This window comes from Medicago truncatula, chromosome 2 (genome assembly GCF_003473485.1).
Source record: "Medicago truncatula cultivar Jemalong A17 chromosome 2, MtrunA17r5.0-ANR, whole genome shotgun sequence".
NCBI lineage: Eukaryota > Viridiplantae > Streptophyta > Magnoliopsida > Fabales > Fabaceae > Medicago > Medicago truncatula.
Window position 1 is genome coordinate 34,250,756 of NC_053043.1, and position 18,056 is coordinate 34,268,811.

General features: G+C 30.5%; 1 protein-coding gene across 1 annotated transcript; it reads left to right on the forward strand.

Annotated features, from left to right (window-relative positions):
* The first annotated feature begins 9,904 nt into the window (after positions 1–9,904).
* Positions 9,905–11,993, forward strand: LOC25486931 (uncharacterized). The gene is made up of 2 exons (XM_013608763.3): positions 9,905–10,232; positions 11,258–11,993. The coding sequence occupies exons 1-2, from the start codon at positions 10,020–10,022 to the stop codon at positions 11,786–11,788; spliced, it is 744 nt and encodes a 247-aa protein (XP_013464217.1). The 5' UTR covers positions 9,905–10,019; the 3' UTR covers positions 11,789–11,993.
* Positions 11,994–18,056: the final 6,063 nt, after the last annotated feature.

Below are 18,056 nucleotides of genomic sequence, written 5' to 3' on the forward strand. Positions count from 1 at the left end.
TAATATTTCATTGGTATTGTAAAGCGACATATAATTTGGGACAAATTTTTTTTCCAAAGCGACATACAATTTGGGACGGAGGGAGTATAACCTTAACTATTTATTGCTATCTCTTCTTTCAATTCTTTCATTTATCTTTCTCATGTTATTTATTAAGGACAATTTTGTAAAACAACTCATAATATCTTTTTTCCACACAATATTAATTGCATTTTTTAATATGTGTGAAATGCTCAAAACGTCATACAATTTGGGACGGAGGGAGTATATGTTTTTTGAAATAATAGTTTTTTCTTCCTAATTTTGGTTGTTTTTTCCATTTGCTCTATCTCAAGTGCAATTATTTTCTTGATAATAAATGTAGCATTTAAAACTTGATGGCTCATCTTAAATACTTACACCTTCATGTGCATGAGAACACCAAATACACACGAAATTTTGAGTCATGCTAACAAGCGCGTTAAGGATGGACATTTGTTAAGAAATCCAAAAGGAAAATTTTATGTTGAAAGATTTTTTTTTTTTGCTTTCACTTTTAAAGAGTTTATTAAAGTTTTCTTGACTAGTTTCCCACACTTGTTAGCATTTTTTTTAAAGTATTTTATAAGGTTTTGTTTGGTAAAGCCTACTTTTAAGCTTATAGTTTATAACTTATATTTTATAAGATCATATTTAATTAAAAAAAAACATGTTTGATAATCGTCGTTTTTTCTCAAGACTTTATAACTTAATTTTATGATTTACAGCGGTTTATAATAAGTTATTCACTTAATTTTAATGTATAACTTAAAGCTTATAACTTATCACTTTTTATCTTAATTTTACCTCTGTAATCTTGATTGAAAAAATAAATATTAATTAAATGTTTTTTTTTTTTTGTCATTTCACATTTATAAGCTACCTCAACCGGTAATTTTATCAAACACTACAAATTCAATCAGCTAAATTATTTTCTATAAGCTATAAGTTGGTTTATAAATCATCCGCTATAATTTGCTCCGCGCTCGTTCTTGTAGCTTATGGGGCTCATTTGTGTGTGGATAGTGTGGAATGAACCTAATAATAGACTATTTAAGAATTTAGAATGTTCCATGCCACAATTGGTGGATAAAGTTAAGTTTTAATCCTTTTGATGGCTGAAAGCAAAAAATACCGATTTTGTTTATGGCTTTCAGCGGTGGTGGTCGAGCCTATTTGCATGTTTGGGCATTGACTAATTTATTTTGAAACTTTTGACTGACTATTTATAAATTTTAATATTTTTCTTGGTACGCCTTGTGTTAAGAACGCTACCGATATTAATATATTCTATTTTTACTTGTTAAAAAAAGTTACCTTATCAATTATCCACTGCTTTTACCTAATATAGCCTAAATAATTTTCTCTTCCAATTCATCTGTTTCCATAGTAAATTCTAGGCTTAAGGGCATTAATTTTTTCCTTTGATTTCGCTGTGCGCAGGATCAGACGCATTTAGTTTTTTTTTTTTTTTTAATTTTTTTTTTTATCATTTTCAATAAAAACAATTCATCATATAAACTTTTTTTTTTTTTTTATAAAATAAAATGTGTTTTGTTTTTTTAGAGAAATAAATGTCTTTAGTAAAAAGCTTTTCTCACCGGTTTATTTTATTGCATTTTTTTAGATGTTATCTCAAGTTGTGTTTGAAATTGTAGCTTTCTTCAATTTTAACCGTGTTAATTTAATGAGTAATGATACATAGACACCCTTATGTGGCAATACACCCTTTGACATCCACACAAAAATCTGACACGTAATCACGTGGACCCCGCAAAAGCACACTTTCTCTTTCTCTTCCTAATACATGGGATGTACAAGGGTGTATGAGAATAAAGGGTGTCAATGTATCATTACTCTAATTTAATTATTTTTTAAATAAAACAACTGCCCTCATGTATATTTAATAATTGCCACTTTTTTTGTAGAGCGTTGGTGTTGGCCTTAACTTTTTAGTGAGAAAAACATTTTTTCTAAATTCTCTTATTCAATTAATGATTTGAGCATTTAACGTTGCAGATTCAAAAACCTGAGTATTCTAGTGACTTATATTTTATTATATTATTTATAGGCATTTTATCATTGTCTGCTATTAAGTTAAATGTTGCGCGTTTGTTCGTATATTCGTCCTTTGTATTTTTAACAATGTTGAAGATGTATTGTATCTAATGTACTCTTTCAATTTAAATAAATAAATATCGTTTTGTTTTTGTAAAAAAATATATCATGTTTTTACCTTGATAAAAAAAATCTGCCACGCTTTACATTTTGTTATAACCAGCTCACACACGTTGTGACTTTTTTTTTTACCTTGATATTAATTTGTATATTGACCATTGCCTTACTTTTGGGATTCACAAAAGTACATATCGAAATTGTCGTTGTAAAACTTTTTTAGAACTAAAAGTAAAAGAAAAAATTATGGAGACTAAAATAAAAAGTTCCAATATTTATATGAACCGAAAATATATTTAATGCTAAATTAAAATATTTAAAAAGAAATGTATACAAATTTAAAGAAATATGTTCTTTTATGTCATTTTATATTTATCAGCTATTTTAATAACTAATTTTCTCAAATATTTTAATATGAATAAGTTAGTTTTTCAGCTATTAGACATTAGTTATAAGCTAGTTTTTCACCTATCAACTAACTTTTAAACTATAAAAAAACAAAAACCTTCACATTCCAAACAGGAATTAACACTATGTTTGGCAAAGCGAAATGGCTAGCTAGTTTATTTTTTCTTTCGTCTGTAAATATAAGACTCTCTCAGTTTTTTTTTATCTTTTTTACAAAGGTTTTTTTATAATGTGTAAATTTGCATATATAAGAAGTTTAGAATAGTCGGTTTGTTTTGAAACTTGTATACTTTTCAATAAATATATCAGTTTTTAATAATTGATTGTTGTTTTTCAATAAAAATTATTACTTTTAGTTTCTTTAACATATGCAACGTTGCTCATGTTAGACAAACTCTTTTATAAAATCTCTTTAAAATTTTCAATTGTATTAATTATTTTTTTACCAACATACTCCCTCTGTCTCAAAATAGTCTCTTTAGGATTATTTTCTGTATCAAAAATTGTTATTTTAAAATTTAAAATATCAATGCAATTTGTTTTAAGAAGCTAAATTAGCCCCCATATTTTCCATTATTAGACCCTTATTTATTGAAGGGTTAATAAGTCTTTACCCCCTGTAATATACGTCATTTCCGGTTTTCTCCCATGTCATTTTTTTTTACTTATCCCCTTGTAAAAAAAAAAAAAATTGTTTTGATTTACCCCCTAATAGGCCAAACAAAAACCAATTTTTTTTTCAAGAAATTTTTGTTTTTGTTTGGCCTATTAGGGGGGTAAATCAAAACAATTTTTTTTTACAGGGGGTAAATAAAAAAAAAGTTAGTGGGGGGAAAATCGAAAACGACCTATATTACGGGGGGTAAGGACCTATTAATCCTTTAATCTATTAATCCTTTAATAAATTTCCTCCAATTTTACTACACCGTTAACTACAATTAATAAGGATATTTTACTAAAGATATTAATTTTATCATTAAAATCAACATTATTAATCATTTCCTTAAAAATCGTGCAGAACCTTTAGGGGTGTAAGTGGTTCGGACAAAATCGATAAAACCGAAAATCCAAACCGAAAAGTATCCGACCTTGCTTGGTTCGGTTCAAAACCGAACTGAACCAACTTAAATTGATCGAGTTTGGTTCGATTCTCGGTTTTTAATTTTGAGATCCCAAGAACCGATGAACTGAACCGATGTTACCTCACTCACCATTTTAGTAATATTATCACTCCTCACACACTTATGATTAATCTCAAAATTAAAGTCCAACATAAAATACTCCTTAATTCAATTAATTTTTTTTTAAAAAGAATACTAGCCGTCAGTCACACCTAACTCATCGTTCCTCGCCGCCGCCGGAATCGTCCATCTCATTAGTTTTTTCATGTTAGCAATACAAGTAAAACTACTTATTCCAACCTATAACTTTGATTCACAATGTTACAACCAATATGATGAGGTACTAGCTTTTATGCCAAACAAAAAAAATTGATGCAAGTTAAACTATTTATTCTATTTTTTTAAGAGACCAAACTTTTGTTTTTGGCTCTTGTTTTTCTATTTTTTAAGTGTAGACCATCATTTTGATGTTTTATCTACATTTTGTTTTTCATAACCAAGTTCTACTAGTACCCCACCTCCAACATAAGATGTTGCTAATTTCAAAGAGCAACCATAAATTTAATTTTAAACCATGACAAATATTTCACTAATTTATTTAACTCCAAATAAATTAAACAGATATGACATTATAGGATTTAAAACCTTTTACTTAATTCAAGTCACATAGGTAACAAGGTAAGAAATAATGCAAGGAGGCTTAAATTGGCTTCACAAAGGATATAACAATAATAAATCAAGGTAGCTTGAAAAAGGCTTGAGGTACCAAAACAAGTGTCTCGTGTGTATGATAATAAAACCGATAGTCCGTAGAGAACGACATAAATTTCGAGGAAAAATAGCAATCCACATGGAACACACATATATGAAAGAACTATAGTAGAAAGTGGAAATATATTTGGCTTAAAATCTCACCGGTTATGTTATACAAAATTGAAAATGGTGACCTTTTTTGAGTATCTTTCGCAGCAAGCCCCAATAGTTGTTGTGCTCTTGAACTTGAAAGTAAGCTTTCCCTCTGATGTTAATCGTTGAAATAATTCTCCAAGACTAAAAATATATTTTTGGATTTTTCGGAAAAGGAAAGAATATGCAATTCATGTAAAAACAACGAATCTTGTCGTAAGTTAGCAAACAATATAATTAAAGGAATTTTTAGATGGAGTGGCTACGTAAAATAAATGACTGAAAATAAGTTTATGGGTTGTATCCCATTGAACGCGTGTTTTGCGTTGCGAGTGTGACGGATATGTCTAAGTTGAGCTCGTGAACCTCTTCTCCTTACGTTCTTTGTCTTTTGATGTCCAATCCTCTTCAAAATTTGTCCATCCACACTTCTCTCTTATCTCTTCAGCAAAGTCGACCCATTCAACAATGCTTTTGAAATGCCTCTCTTTTGTAGGAGTCACTTTATTTTTGTTCGACTTACCGTCATCAGTTTCTTCCATCAATCGAAACTCAGATTTATGAATTTCAGTGAATTACATGGCATCATCCTAAATCACGATACGTCTACCTTTTCCGATGTATTGCACCGTGAATGGTGTGTACCATTATTTCTTCTTAGATTAAGTAGGAGGATATAACCTGTTAGGATTTCAAAGCATTCCCTTATCTCAGGCTTCAAAGTCTGGTCTTTCTTCAAAAGTTCCTTTAGCCCTAGCCATATGCTTGCGTTATCACATGTTTCCTCATCTAGCTCCTTAGTATGTATGACTTTGGGCCTTTTGAGTGTTAGGGTTCTATGTGAATATCTCACTCTTACCATTTTGCATGCCTCCTTGGATGGTTGTCCTTCATTCTTGACAGCAACAATTAATATAAGACTGATATTCACCTTTAGATCGGATCATGATCTCTCCTTTATCCACATCGATGAGTGCTTCATCTTTTGCAAGAAATGATCTCCCCACTAGTAGAAGGAAATCTTCATAATCTCTCATTTTCATGACTGTCATATTTGCAGGAAAAGAAATTTTTGGAATTGTTACATGTATATCCTTAACTATCTCATCTACTTTTGTTTTTGAACCGTCTGCTAGAGCCACTATAGCGTTGTTAGGCTATAGATTCAATTGACCAATTCTTTTGAAAGTTGAAAATGGCATCAAGTTGATGCTAGACCCCAAGTTTTGATGCAAGGAATTTAGGAAAAGCTTGCAAAACAGAATTAGACTAAACATAAAAGGAAATATATAATATTTTTTTTATCGGTTTTGGATATATAAAAAAAAAACAAATTTAATAAAAACAAAATAAAACTAATTTATCCTAAAAATAATAAAAATAAATTAAATCTTTTTGGTATTTTTTAAATAAGATAAGAAAATAAAAATAAAAACAAATCTAATATAATTAAAATTAAGGAAAAGAGAAAAGTGTTGATTATTTATAAAAATACTAAGATGTCCCTACAATAAAGTGAATAGATTGAGAATATAATATTTTAATGCAAGGGCAATAATGGAACAACAAAGTGAATAGTCTTCTCTCTCCCCTTTCTTCTCTATTGTGAGGAGAAATAAAAAAGTAATGGGTCCCACTACTTTTTAATCTCTCTTCCCTATTTCTCTTCATTTCAAACAATAGAAAGTTGCTCTCTCTTCCCTCTTTCTCTCTTCCTTATTTCTCTTCAACCAAATATACCATAAATGACCTCTTATTTGCTTAAAATGCAAAGAAAATAACTAAAAATATAGCCTAAAATATTATATTATGATCCGTCATCAACAACCTCCTTGAATGTATTGGTTGTTAACAAAGACGATCTCTTCTTTCAAAGGACATTAACCACTCAAATTATTTCATTTGCATAACTCACTGAAATGAATTAATGACTTGTTTATGATATTCTTCCTTAATATTTTTGATTTGTTAAGGTATCTTTCCTATCTGATTTTTTAATTCCTCAATTGCCACAACCCTTATTTTATGTAGTGTAGGTGTTGTACCGAGTCTTGTGGCATTGGCAACATTCTCTAACATTAGTAATCCCTGTGCTCTAACATCTAGAAAAAAATTGTGTTGTTCTAAACCCTTTAAAAATATATGAATTTGTGCAATATGATGATCGAATTTAGACAAGTGTACCAAATTGTTTATTAAGTAATAATGTGTTAGTAGAGTATCGTATCTACAAGAGTTTATGAGTTACTTATTTTGATTGCAGAATGTTAGCGGCGGTTAGAATTCTTTGAATCCCCTCTATTAATTTGTTGAAAGTAATTAATGGTTAAATATTATTTAGTTTTTACGTCATATATCTAAGTGATGAGTTCAGAGGTTTTTACTACCTACCAGTTGTCAAGTTTCACATGCTGATCACACATGTTAGTTCATGTGGGACCTTACTCTCTCAAATGTTTGGTTCATTCCCCTCCAGCTGTCAATTGCAACCTTACACTTAGTCTCTACATGGGTTAGTGCTTAGGGTTATCAATCCTATAGTGAGATAAACTTTAACGCTTAATGGTTCGTGTCAATTCTTACTTACTCAGCGGTATTTGAAACAATAACGGATATCATGGTTCCTATATTCATTACGTCATAAAGGTACCCTCACCTATTCAATTTAAAAAGAACATCAACATATTCTCCCTCTCGTTAGTTCTACAAAGGGGCAGCCATATCTCGTCTACCTTACCAAGAATGAAAGAAGAATAAAGTTACTATGTTAATTTATGTCATGAACACATTGTGTTTCCCTAATTACCGCTAATCGTTATCTTAGTTACTTCCTGATTCGGGTAGGTTTTCACCGATAGGCATGTCACCTTCCCAAGTACCCTTATCTTAGGTCGGTTCGCTTCCTAGGAGACAAATCTTATGCAATAGTAAAATTAAATAGGATTCGAGAAATAACTGAATAAAGACTTAAATTAAATCATCCAACAAAATAAATAGAGGTTCATCTTAGAATCCTAGGCTAAAAACGTTTAGTTACTAATGGTAACCAAAGACAAATTACATAAGAAATAAAATATACCCTAGAGACTTAGAGTGAGGAGAAAGACTCCTCACTTGAAGCTCTTAGTGTTTGCCTTCCTCTTAAACCACTTCGTTCTGAAAAAAATATTATGAATGAGAGGAGTGATATTTATAAGGAAAGTATTCACCTGAAGTTGAGCTGAAAACTTAGGCTCTTTCCACTAAAAATGTGGAAAAAATGATTTTTAGCCCGTTCCCAGCATGCTCAAGCGCATGGCTGGGCGCATAAGCTATTTTTGCCATGCCCTGAGAGAATGGATCATGCCCTGGCCACATGGTGCATGCCCCAGGCGCATGGGTGTTATCTCCGGCTCGAAATCACTTGTTGCTTTGTCTTTTTGGGTGTTTGTTTCGATATAAGGTGTCTTGGAACTTGGAAACATAATTCCTCACTTTATAATGTCTTCCAAGGCCTCTTGAATCTTCGTTCATGGTCTTTCCAAAGTCTTTAAATGTTTTGCTTTGCCGATTTGCATGATTTCTCCTTGAATTACATCAAAACACTCTAGAATTGTTATGTTTCGGAAAAAATTAGAATTACATGACTCAAATTTTGTAACTAGTATTTACTTTTATAGTTGGGTTGTAAGCGGGAATTGGATGAGCGAATTGTCAGCGGAAGCAATAAGGAATTCAAGGCAGATCAAATCTTGCTCTTAACAGATAATAACAAAGACGATTAGGGTTCCCAATAATATTACAATGGCATAAGATGATAAAATAGAGTTACAAGTGATTATAAGGAATTCAAGGCAGAATAATTCTTACTTTTGATGCCATGTTCACAATATAAGTTTCATCAGATAATAACGAACACAACTAGGGTTCCCAATAATATTACAAAGCATACATGATACAATAGAGTTACAAGAGATTACATAATGAAACCTAATGGACTATAAACCTACCGGACCCAATAGCATAGACCCAACATTTTATTCTCTAACATTATACACATTAAGTTATAAAAAGGGATCTTAGAAGAAAAAAAAAAAACATACCCAATGAACACCAAAGTTATAGAAAGTGTTTATAATTAACGACGGAAGAAAAAAAGCGACACCAAATTTTAATATTAATATAAATTTTTCTTAATTACCGTGATTTAGTCAACAAGTCTTATACTTGGGATATATGTAGCACTAATTAAATAATTAATTTATTTTAAGGATGAAATTTAAAAAGTCAAATTTAAAAATATAATCTTAAAAATGTAAAAATTATCATTTGAATACAAAATTTATATTGTAGTACTACTGCTTTTTTTTTTTTTTGGTGGTGGTCGTTGTTCGAACCTCAAACCTTGCATATTTTATACATTGTTCGTATGAACTGAGCTAAATTTACAAAAACTAATACTTCTTTTTTAAACGACAATCAGCATGACCCTTGATTTTAATAAAATAGGTTAACTACTTACCTTCAACCACTTGATGTAATTATTCTACGAAATTCTTCCATTTAGTCTATAAAATTAGGTGAGAATTAACAATAAGCAAGAACAAAGAAACTGCTAGTGGTCCAAACGATTGGTGGAGCCAAGTGCCCAAGTATGTATAACTTCCAATGACTTTGGTACGTGTCAAATCTGTATTCTACCAAAATTTATTAAAGGAGTTGATAACAAAAATCTAACGTCATATGCATTCACAGGGTCCAAAGTTCATTTATGAGCTTTAAACCATTAAAAGATAAAGATTCATTTTCAATAAATCAATAAAAATAGTAGCAAAAAATAATTATAGAATAAATACAATACCACCATTATGACCATTCTTTAAAGTCTTTCGATAATTATACCACACCCCAAGAAATAAAATTTTTGATATACTAAGTGAAAATACCAAATTAAGATACCAAAATTTGTCTACTACTCCTCTTTGCATTTAATGCTACCATTACTTACATGCCACCCCTTTTTTGAATTCTCTTCCCACTCCTCTCCACTACCCCATTAATTAATACCCCTCTACAATAAATGAAACCATTAACCAAAATTTAATTATATTATTAATTAAATTTTAAATTCAAAATCACGAATAGCAAAACCATAAAATAATAATAATAATAACTCAATTTAATAGAATTAAATTAAATTCAATAACATACATACACCATCTTTCAATTATTATTTTTTCTTATGTGCATTAAATTTACTATAACGTACCATCTCATCTTTATTGGCATATATAAATCTCTCACAGTCACACACACGAAGGACACAGACCTTTCTCATCTTCTTCCTCTATCTCTATTTTCTCTCTCTAGAATTTTCATTTTCTTTGAGAATTTTCTTTGAGAAATTAAGCAATGGCTACTGAAGTTAGTTCTCTTGTTAGGGTTCTAGGTGGTGGTGGATACAAAGATGAGCAACATCGAACGGTTGGCAATGATTCTCATGGTGAGAAATCAACGGCTCTGATTACAAGAGACTTGCTTGGTGGGTCCTCTTCAATTGAATCCCAAGAATTGGATCTTGATTTACAGGTTCCTAATGGCTGGGAAAAACGTCTTGACCTTCAGGTATTTTCCTTTTGTTTCCCGGGAAAATATAAATTTTCTCTTAGGTTTTAAAAAATAAAAGATGGAAAAAGTGTACACAATGATTAATAGGAATTGAAATTTCACTTTTTTGTTTATGGACTATGTGGAAATTGAATCATCGTACTTTGTTGTGTTTTAATGATTTTGTTCTGTTTGTGTTTGTTTTTTTACAATGGTTTATGATTCATAGTTCTTCAATCATGGTATTTTGTTTTGTTTTGTTTTATTAATTTATAATATTTATAGCTATAATTTATCTTTTTGATTTTTCACATGTGGAAGCAGATTTTTTTATGTGGTCTATGGAATGCTTGATTAAGAAGTTTTGTGATTTTTTTTTTTTTTTTTGCTCATTTGATTGGTTGAAGAGAAACATGGTAATTGAAGGATATTTTTTTTTTTTTTGCAAATAAAACAAATTTAAAATTCAATTTGTTTAGGAATTTTTTAATCTCTTATTCTTTATCAAATTTATAGAACAAAGTTAGAATTCAATTTGTATGGTTATGTGTGTTAAACTTTTGCATTTTAATGTAACAGCAGGTCTGCAGTTACTCGAGTTTTCGTTCCCATGTACTCTGTATTTATGTCTCATAAATTTATCATAAAGTCTGAATTTAAAGTCTTCCATTTTTTTTTTATATCTATATTAATGAAAATATGGCATCCATGACGCCATTTTGATCAGATTGCTCCACCGCCCCTTACCCATAAATATATCATAAAGACTTCATAACTAATTATATTCTGTGACATCACCATTAATTTCATTTATTTACTCACATATTTGATTTCTCAAATCATAAATTAAATCATGTAGATTTCTATGTTTAATAGTATTAAAATATCATTGTGTAAAATGAAATATTTAAAACATCATATGCACACCAATTTACATTTTTATTATGGTGTAGTATTAGTATTTAATTTAATTTTTTTAACCGTATTCTGGTGCACCGATTAGTATGACCTTTTATTAATTGAATTTTGTTTTCTTGATGTAGTCAGGAAAAGTATATATTCAAAGATGCAACACATTAACCCAATCACCAATTTCTGAACAAAAAAATCAAGGGAAATCAACACCACCAAAACTTCAAGACTTGAATTTTCCATCAACACAATCAAATGTTCCATTGAACCTTTTTGATGAATCAAATTTAGACCTAAAACTTGTTTCATCTGCTTTACCAACAAGCAATTACCAAAGTGTGTGCACTCTTGACAAAGTGAAATCAGCACTTGAAAGAGCTGAAAAAGAACCAATAAGAAAAAGATCAACATTCTTGAAATCGTCGATTTCAGCAACATCGCCTTCATATTCTTCATCTTCATCGTCGATGAGAGAACCAAATCATCAAGACGAAGAAAGTGATCAAGAGAAAATGATTTCATCACCAATGGCTGCAGGGTGTCCTGGTTGCTTATCTTATGTATTGATTATGAAGAATAATCCTAAGTGTCCTAGGTGTAACTCTATTGTACCCATTCCAACTATGAAAAAACCTAGGATTGATCTTAATATTTCAATTTAATAAGTGGTTTAAGGATAATTGGTAATTATTTATTTACCTACATTTTTAATATAATTTTTTTTTCTTTACAATTTTGTAAATTGAATGATAGATAAATTTAGTTGGTTTAAGCATAGGATAATTTTGAAGGGGATATTGGCCATGGTTTTATGTATATTGAAAAGTCACGCCGTTTTACTAGAGAAACTAATGGAAATTTATTCAATTTCTGTTTTATATTTTGATACCTTTGCCCTGTTTTTTTTATTTTTATCATTGATATATAAATATGTCTCTGTCCCGTGAGCATAGTTCAGTTGGTAGACAATCCATTATCATATGCAGGAGCTGGGGTTCAAACCCTTATTCATGTTATAAAGTGAATTTTAACCACTAGGCTACCTGACAAAAAAAAAAATGTCTCTACAAGACTTCATCAAAATCCCAACTGTGGCAAATAAAAAGAAAATAATATATCAACTTTTTTTTTTTGACAAATTAAAATATATCAACTTCACACCCATTAAATTTCCTTAATTTTTTTTTTTTAAAATTCTTCATACCCCTTGAAATGGAGTATTTTTTTTATGGTTCTACACTTGCTATTTCTTCTTTGTAACGTTTCATTCAAACAAAATCAAAGTGAAATCATTACAATGGCCCTTGACTTACTATGGATTTTAACACTACAAGGTGTAATTTTATTCTTTATTTTATTGGTCCAATTTTTTTTTTTCAACAGTCTGGATCATCATTTTCGATTTATTTAACCCTTTTTTTTATTTGTTTAGTTTTTTTTTTTTTTTGACAATTATCTTAAAAATTCTATGTATGGTGTATATTGAAAGAGTAGCAGTAGACGAGTAGTATTTTTGTACTGTATATTAGTTGAAATTAAAAATTCTCATTTATTGTCATTAAAATGTATCTGATCAATTCAAACTTCAATTGTTTTTATTGCTATTAACAACAGAATTTATGGTGGAGTTTTATTGAGACTCTTTGGTTTTGGGCCATATTCCAAGTCCAGACATAAATGCGTTAACAGTATTGAATGAATCACTATTTTTCCCCTTCATAGCAGTAATGAATAACGTTATGGGTCAAGAAACGTGCCCACATTAAACTTTGATATATCTTGTATTAAATGTTTGAAATTATTTAAACGCGGAAGTATTCAATGTTATTTAAAGTTTTGATTTGACTAAATATTGTTTAACACAATTAATTGAGTTTGTTGAGAAAATATTTTTAGTTGTCGTTTTAAGGTTAAAAATTGTTTTGAAGAAAAAAATATCTTTGCTACAATTATAAAAAATATTGTTACTTGTAAACTGTAATAGAATTATTTGCCTTTTTTTCTTTCTAAAACACCGAATGGTTTAAGATCTCATTCTATATGTTTCTTTCTTCTTCATTTTTGACATAAAATTAAACTTCAATAAAATAAGAATAGTAGAATTAGAATGACCATGTATAGGTCTCACATCCGTGATCATAATTCAAATGGTAGAGACAATAGAGTACGTAGAGGTTTGAACTTGAGATTATTCACTTATTCATATTAAGGGTGAAATTCTGGCCACTAAACTATGTAATCTGTTACTTAGTCAAAAGGAAGAAAAAAAGAATGACCATGCATTGGTGCCACGTTCGTGATCATAGCTTAGTTGGTATGAACATTGCAATATGTAGAGGTTGAAGTTCGATTCCAGAATTATGGCCACTATACTACTTAATAAAAAAGAAGAAAAAGAGAATGACCATGTATTGGTGCATTTCTCACCAACATCATGAGGTTAATACTGGTGATTAAAAAGTCGATAACAAGCTAAGGATACACGTGACTAATTCAGCCACATGTTGACAAGTCCTTTGTGAGGGCGCTGAGATGTTGAATTTGATAATAACCGCTACAAGCCTCATACTCTAAATATGGTATCGACAAACACAAGTTCATCTCAAGCATTTTATGTATCATATAGAGTACCATCTTGAAATAAATTTTATTGAAGAGGATGCTCGGTAGCTTTTGAGGAGGATGCTTGAAGATAAATTTTATTAATACGGATGCAACTATATGGTCAACATTTAGAGGCAGTGGATGAGGTAGAGGACGATTGATCAGTGAGGGACTTGTAATGGTGAGGATGACACATAGAGTATGAGAAAGACAAAACGCAATAGCTAATTCAACACAAAACCAAACACAATAGAAAGAATGAAACTCATGGAGCACATTCAGGAGAAATATCTCAGGGGGGTACAATGAATATGAAAATAAAAAAAGAAAATGTGCTAGATGGTGTTCTTGATAAGATTTATGGAGTATATCTTGTTGACGACATGTCAAGATCAAGGTCTGAGAGATTCCTATGTATGAGGTAAAAAGTGAATGAATTAGGTTTTTGCTCATGATGCTTATTGTATGTTGTTTCCTCTACTTGAGTATGGCGTGTATATGTATTATGAAGTTGCACTTAGTGTTAGGTTTGTGTTTTGATGATGTTTATTAGACGATATTTTTGGTTCCTTTGATGATGTTTTTGTTGATCATATTAGTCAATGATTAGAATATGTTAAAGCACCTAGCAATCCTTGTTTCATTGTGTCATATATGTCTTGTGGGTTAAGTTTCTTGTTGTGTGGGAAAACATCAATTTTTGTGTGGCAAAACCATTTTTCTAAGCCTTTGATTCGATTCAAAATTGTTTGAATCGTATCATTTTGTCTCTCTGACCTTGGCCTGTGCTAATCGTGTAAATTTAATTCGATTCATGAATCTTTGAATCAAATCACAATGCATTGATTCATATCAATTATTTTCTCTGGTCTTGTGTATGCCTTGATTGAATCGTATCACATGGTCTTGATTTGTATAAACCTTCATCTGGGTTGGCTTGATTCGATTCAAATGTTACTTTAATCGTATCAACCTTCATAGCTCCAGATTTATCCATTTACACATGTCTGAATCGAATCACACTTTCTTTGAATCGAATCATGTCGTTGTTTTTGCCTAAAATACTGCACTTATCACTTCTGCTTATATATAACTATACCCATACACTTTCCAACTTACTGAAGCAATTGCAAATGACATTCTAGAGCCTCCAAACCTCTCTCCACTTGTTATTCAGATTAAACACTTTTTCGAAGATTCTTTGTGGATTTTGAGTCATAGATTGTTTTAGTGCTATATGGATTGTACATTGGTTTCTTTGAAGGAACTTGATTGAGGATCAAGGTTCTAAAGGAAAAGAGGAATTTGTTTCCACCTCCAAGGTGAATTGTGGGGGTTTTCTAACTTATCAAGCTCAAGGGGATCTAAGCTTTAGACATAGCAAAGAAGAATTTAAGGTGAAGGAATTCCAAGGATTGCATGAGAGCTTGAGTTTCGAAGACTTGAAGCATCTTCAATTTCAAGGGTTACATGAAGATTGGTAGTGTTGTAGTTGCGTAGGATTGAAAATCAGGGTTATCGAGGGAATTCTTTGTAATCATAACAATTTATAAACAATTTTCGACAATAGTGGAAGTCCCTAATATAGATTTTTTTTATCGAGAAGAATGGAGGTACCCCGAAGCGAGGACAAAAAGGGGGAGCCACTATAAACCCTGGTGTTCTTCTCTTCCCTATCCTTTTTGAATATTTGCATTACTATTTCTATATGAATTTTGTATTTGAAACCATTTTATTTTATTGTGATTAATTTTTACACCTAACCTAATCTCATTCCTTGAATTAAGATTATTTTCAAATTTAATTTTATTACAATTAACCTTCAATTAAGTTTCAAATCATTAATTGATATACTTTGTGTTCATTAGTGTTCGTGTGGTTTATTGCAATTAAGTTTGGTTTAAGTTGTCTAGTTTTGAAATTTGTATGCTTGATTGCAATTAGGTTTGCTTTGAGTTTATCTAGTTTTGAAATTTGTATGCTTGATTATTGATAATTGATGTGCTTAATAAGATTCAATATTTAAACCTCTTAATTCAACCTTAAATCTTAGTTATTAATCATTGTCTTAGAATTGTTATTGTTGTTGTGCACGAATATAATAAGTCATACGTTTTTAATTCACGTTTTTGCAAACTCTTTTAAAAATTCGAAAAACACCATTCACCCCCCTCTAGCGCACCTTCTTGTTTGTAATATAGACAAACAAGTGGCATGAAGATCATGGTCTCTTCTCTAACGGATAACTATCGAAAGAGTCGATATAACAATCAAAGAGTCTAAAGGGGTGTACAATAGAGCTCCAATTTTTTACGACGAAAACTATGATTATTGAAAAGAATGCATGAGCGTCCATATCCAATCGGTCGACATGGAGGTTTAAATCGGCGTGGTCTACTTGAGTTGCAGACGTTTTATGTTGTATTGAACAATACATGCTTATTAGACATTTGAAGTTAAGATGTTGTGTCAATCTCACTTGCGTGATTGCTTTTTGCCTAATATGATGATCCAACCCAGTGTAGGCTCCATTTGTAGTCCTAACATTATGATGAACTATTTTGTTCATGTTTGGATGTCATTTGTTTCATTTTTTATCTAAAAATTTAGTTTTTGGATGTCTTTCCCTTTCAAGGTATTTTTTTTAGTCAAACACTATTATTTTATTTTAAATTCCTTCAATTTTGGTATTCGGTGGCATATGACAATGGAAAAATGTCAATATGTTATGTTGAGTTGACAAAATACATATTTATTAAATATTTTAAAATTATGTGACATTTTTTAATTAAGTATAATTTTTGGGTAAAATAATTACTTAAATATTTCATACTCCTTCAACAAACTCATAAAATTACCCGACAACTGGCTCAATTTTCTATACTCTCATGGAAGAAAAAAACACACTACATATCTTTTTCTTATTCATTTTGTTTTTTCTAATTTCCTTTCTCTCTTCTCATGAAAGAAAGGTACATAAACCTCCCTCTATGATATCACAATCAACTCACCTTTTTGAACATGTTGTGTCTCGACTTGACTTTATATGACTATGTCGAATAATTAGAGATGCAAATAGTCACACACTTAATTAAAGGATTTTCATGTGTCAAGTATGAGTCACACACTTAATTAAAAGACTTTGTGAGAAGATTTGCGATCCAACACCCGGTCAACCCTACCTTCAACACCCACCAAAAATAAACATCACCACCTAAAACAGACTCCTTCAGGAAAACGACCTCTGAAAAACGAAATCCATAACCACTCATCACCACTACTCAAACGCTATATAAAACCCCTCTAAATGAAACACCCCGTCCTCAAAGTTGAGCCATTATTCTCAAGATCAATCAGCTTTCACCACCTCTCATCCTCCGGTCACCGAAAGAACAACAAAACAGCCCAAACCAAACTTGAACCAAATAACTGACTTCCGATCTCGAATCAAAATCGATCGGCTTTGAGGACAAGTGGTAGTGGAAAACTGCAAATATGTTATACCGAGTTGACAAAATATTTGTTCATTAGACATTTAAAGTTAGGAGCCGTTTTTTTAATTGGATCTAATTATTTAGTAAATTTAGTAAAATAATTACCCATAAATATCTTAACTTCTTCAAGAAACTCATAAAATTACCAATAATTCTCACTACTCTCTATACTTTTATGAACAAAACCCACAATACATTTTTTCCCTTATATTCTCTCATGCTGAAATTCCTTTTCATATTCTAATTTTATTTTTTGAGAAGTTTTAAGATTAAGTCTTTAATGTATTTTTTGTCAAAAAAAAAAAGGTCTTTAATGTCTTTAATATTATATTTGAGATGTATTTGATAGATGGTGGTCTGTGATGGTTTTGATGATTCTTTTGGTTAAGCCTTTTTTTTTTTGAGAGGTCGTTAAGTCTATTTAAATGTCTCTATTTTCATATAGTGAGTGAATAGATAAAATGATTCCTAATTTGGTCACTCCAACCCTAGCCACAAATTCACTAGATATATGACATTAATTCTGTCAATTCTTTTCTTCTCCTAGATGGCTTTGCAGCTCGGACACAGACAAATCATGACATGCACACCTCTAATTCATTGTTTTTTTTTAAGGAACCTCTAATTCATTGTTATTAAACCATATATATAAATACAAGGGTCTTGTTAATTACACCATTGCCCCGTTTGAATTGAAATTTTTTTGAACTTATGGAAAAGGGTTTATGCAAATAAATAAATTTTTATCTTAATTCATAAGTTTTCATTAACGAAAAGTATACTTTCATAAATTGTTTTTTCATAAGCTACCTTAATAAACTTATAAATAATA

Coding starts and splice junctions, on each gene's coding strand:
- LOC25486931 (XM_013608763.3), top strand. CDS start 10,020: ATGGCTACTGAAGTTAGTTCTCTTGTTAGGGTTCTAGGTGGTGGTGGA. Junction 10,233..11,257: donor AAAAACGTCTTGACCTTCAG/GTATTTTCCTTT, acceptor TTCTTGATGTAG/TCAGGAAAAGTATATATTCA.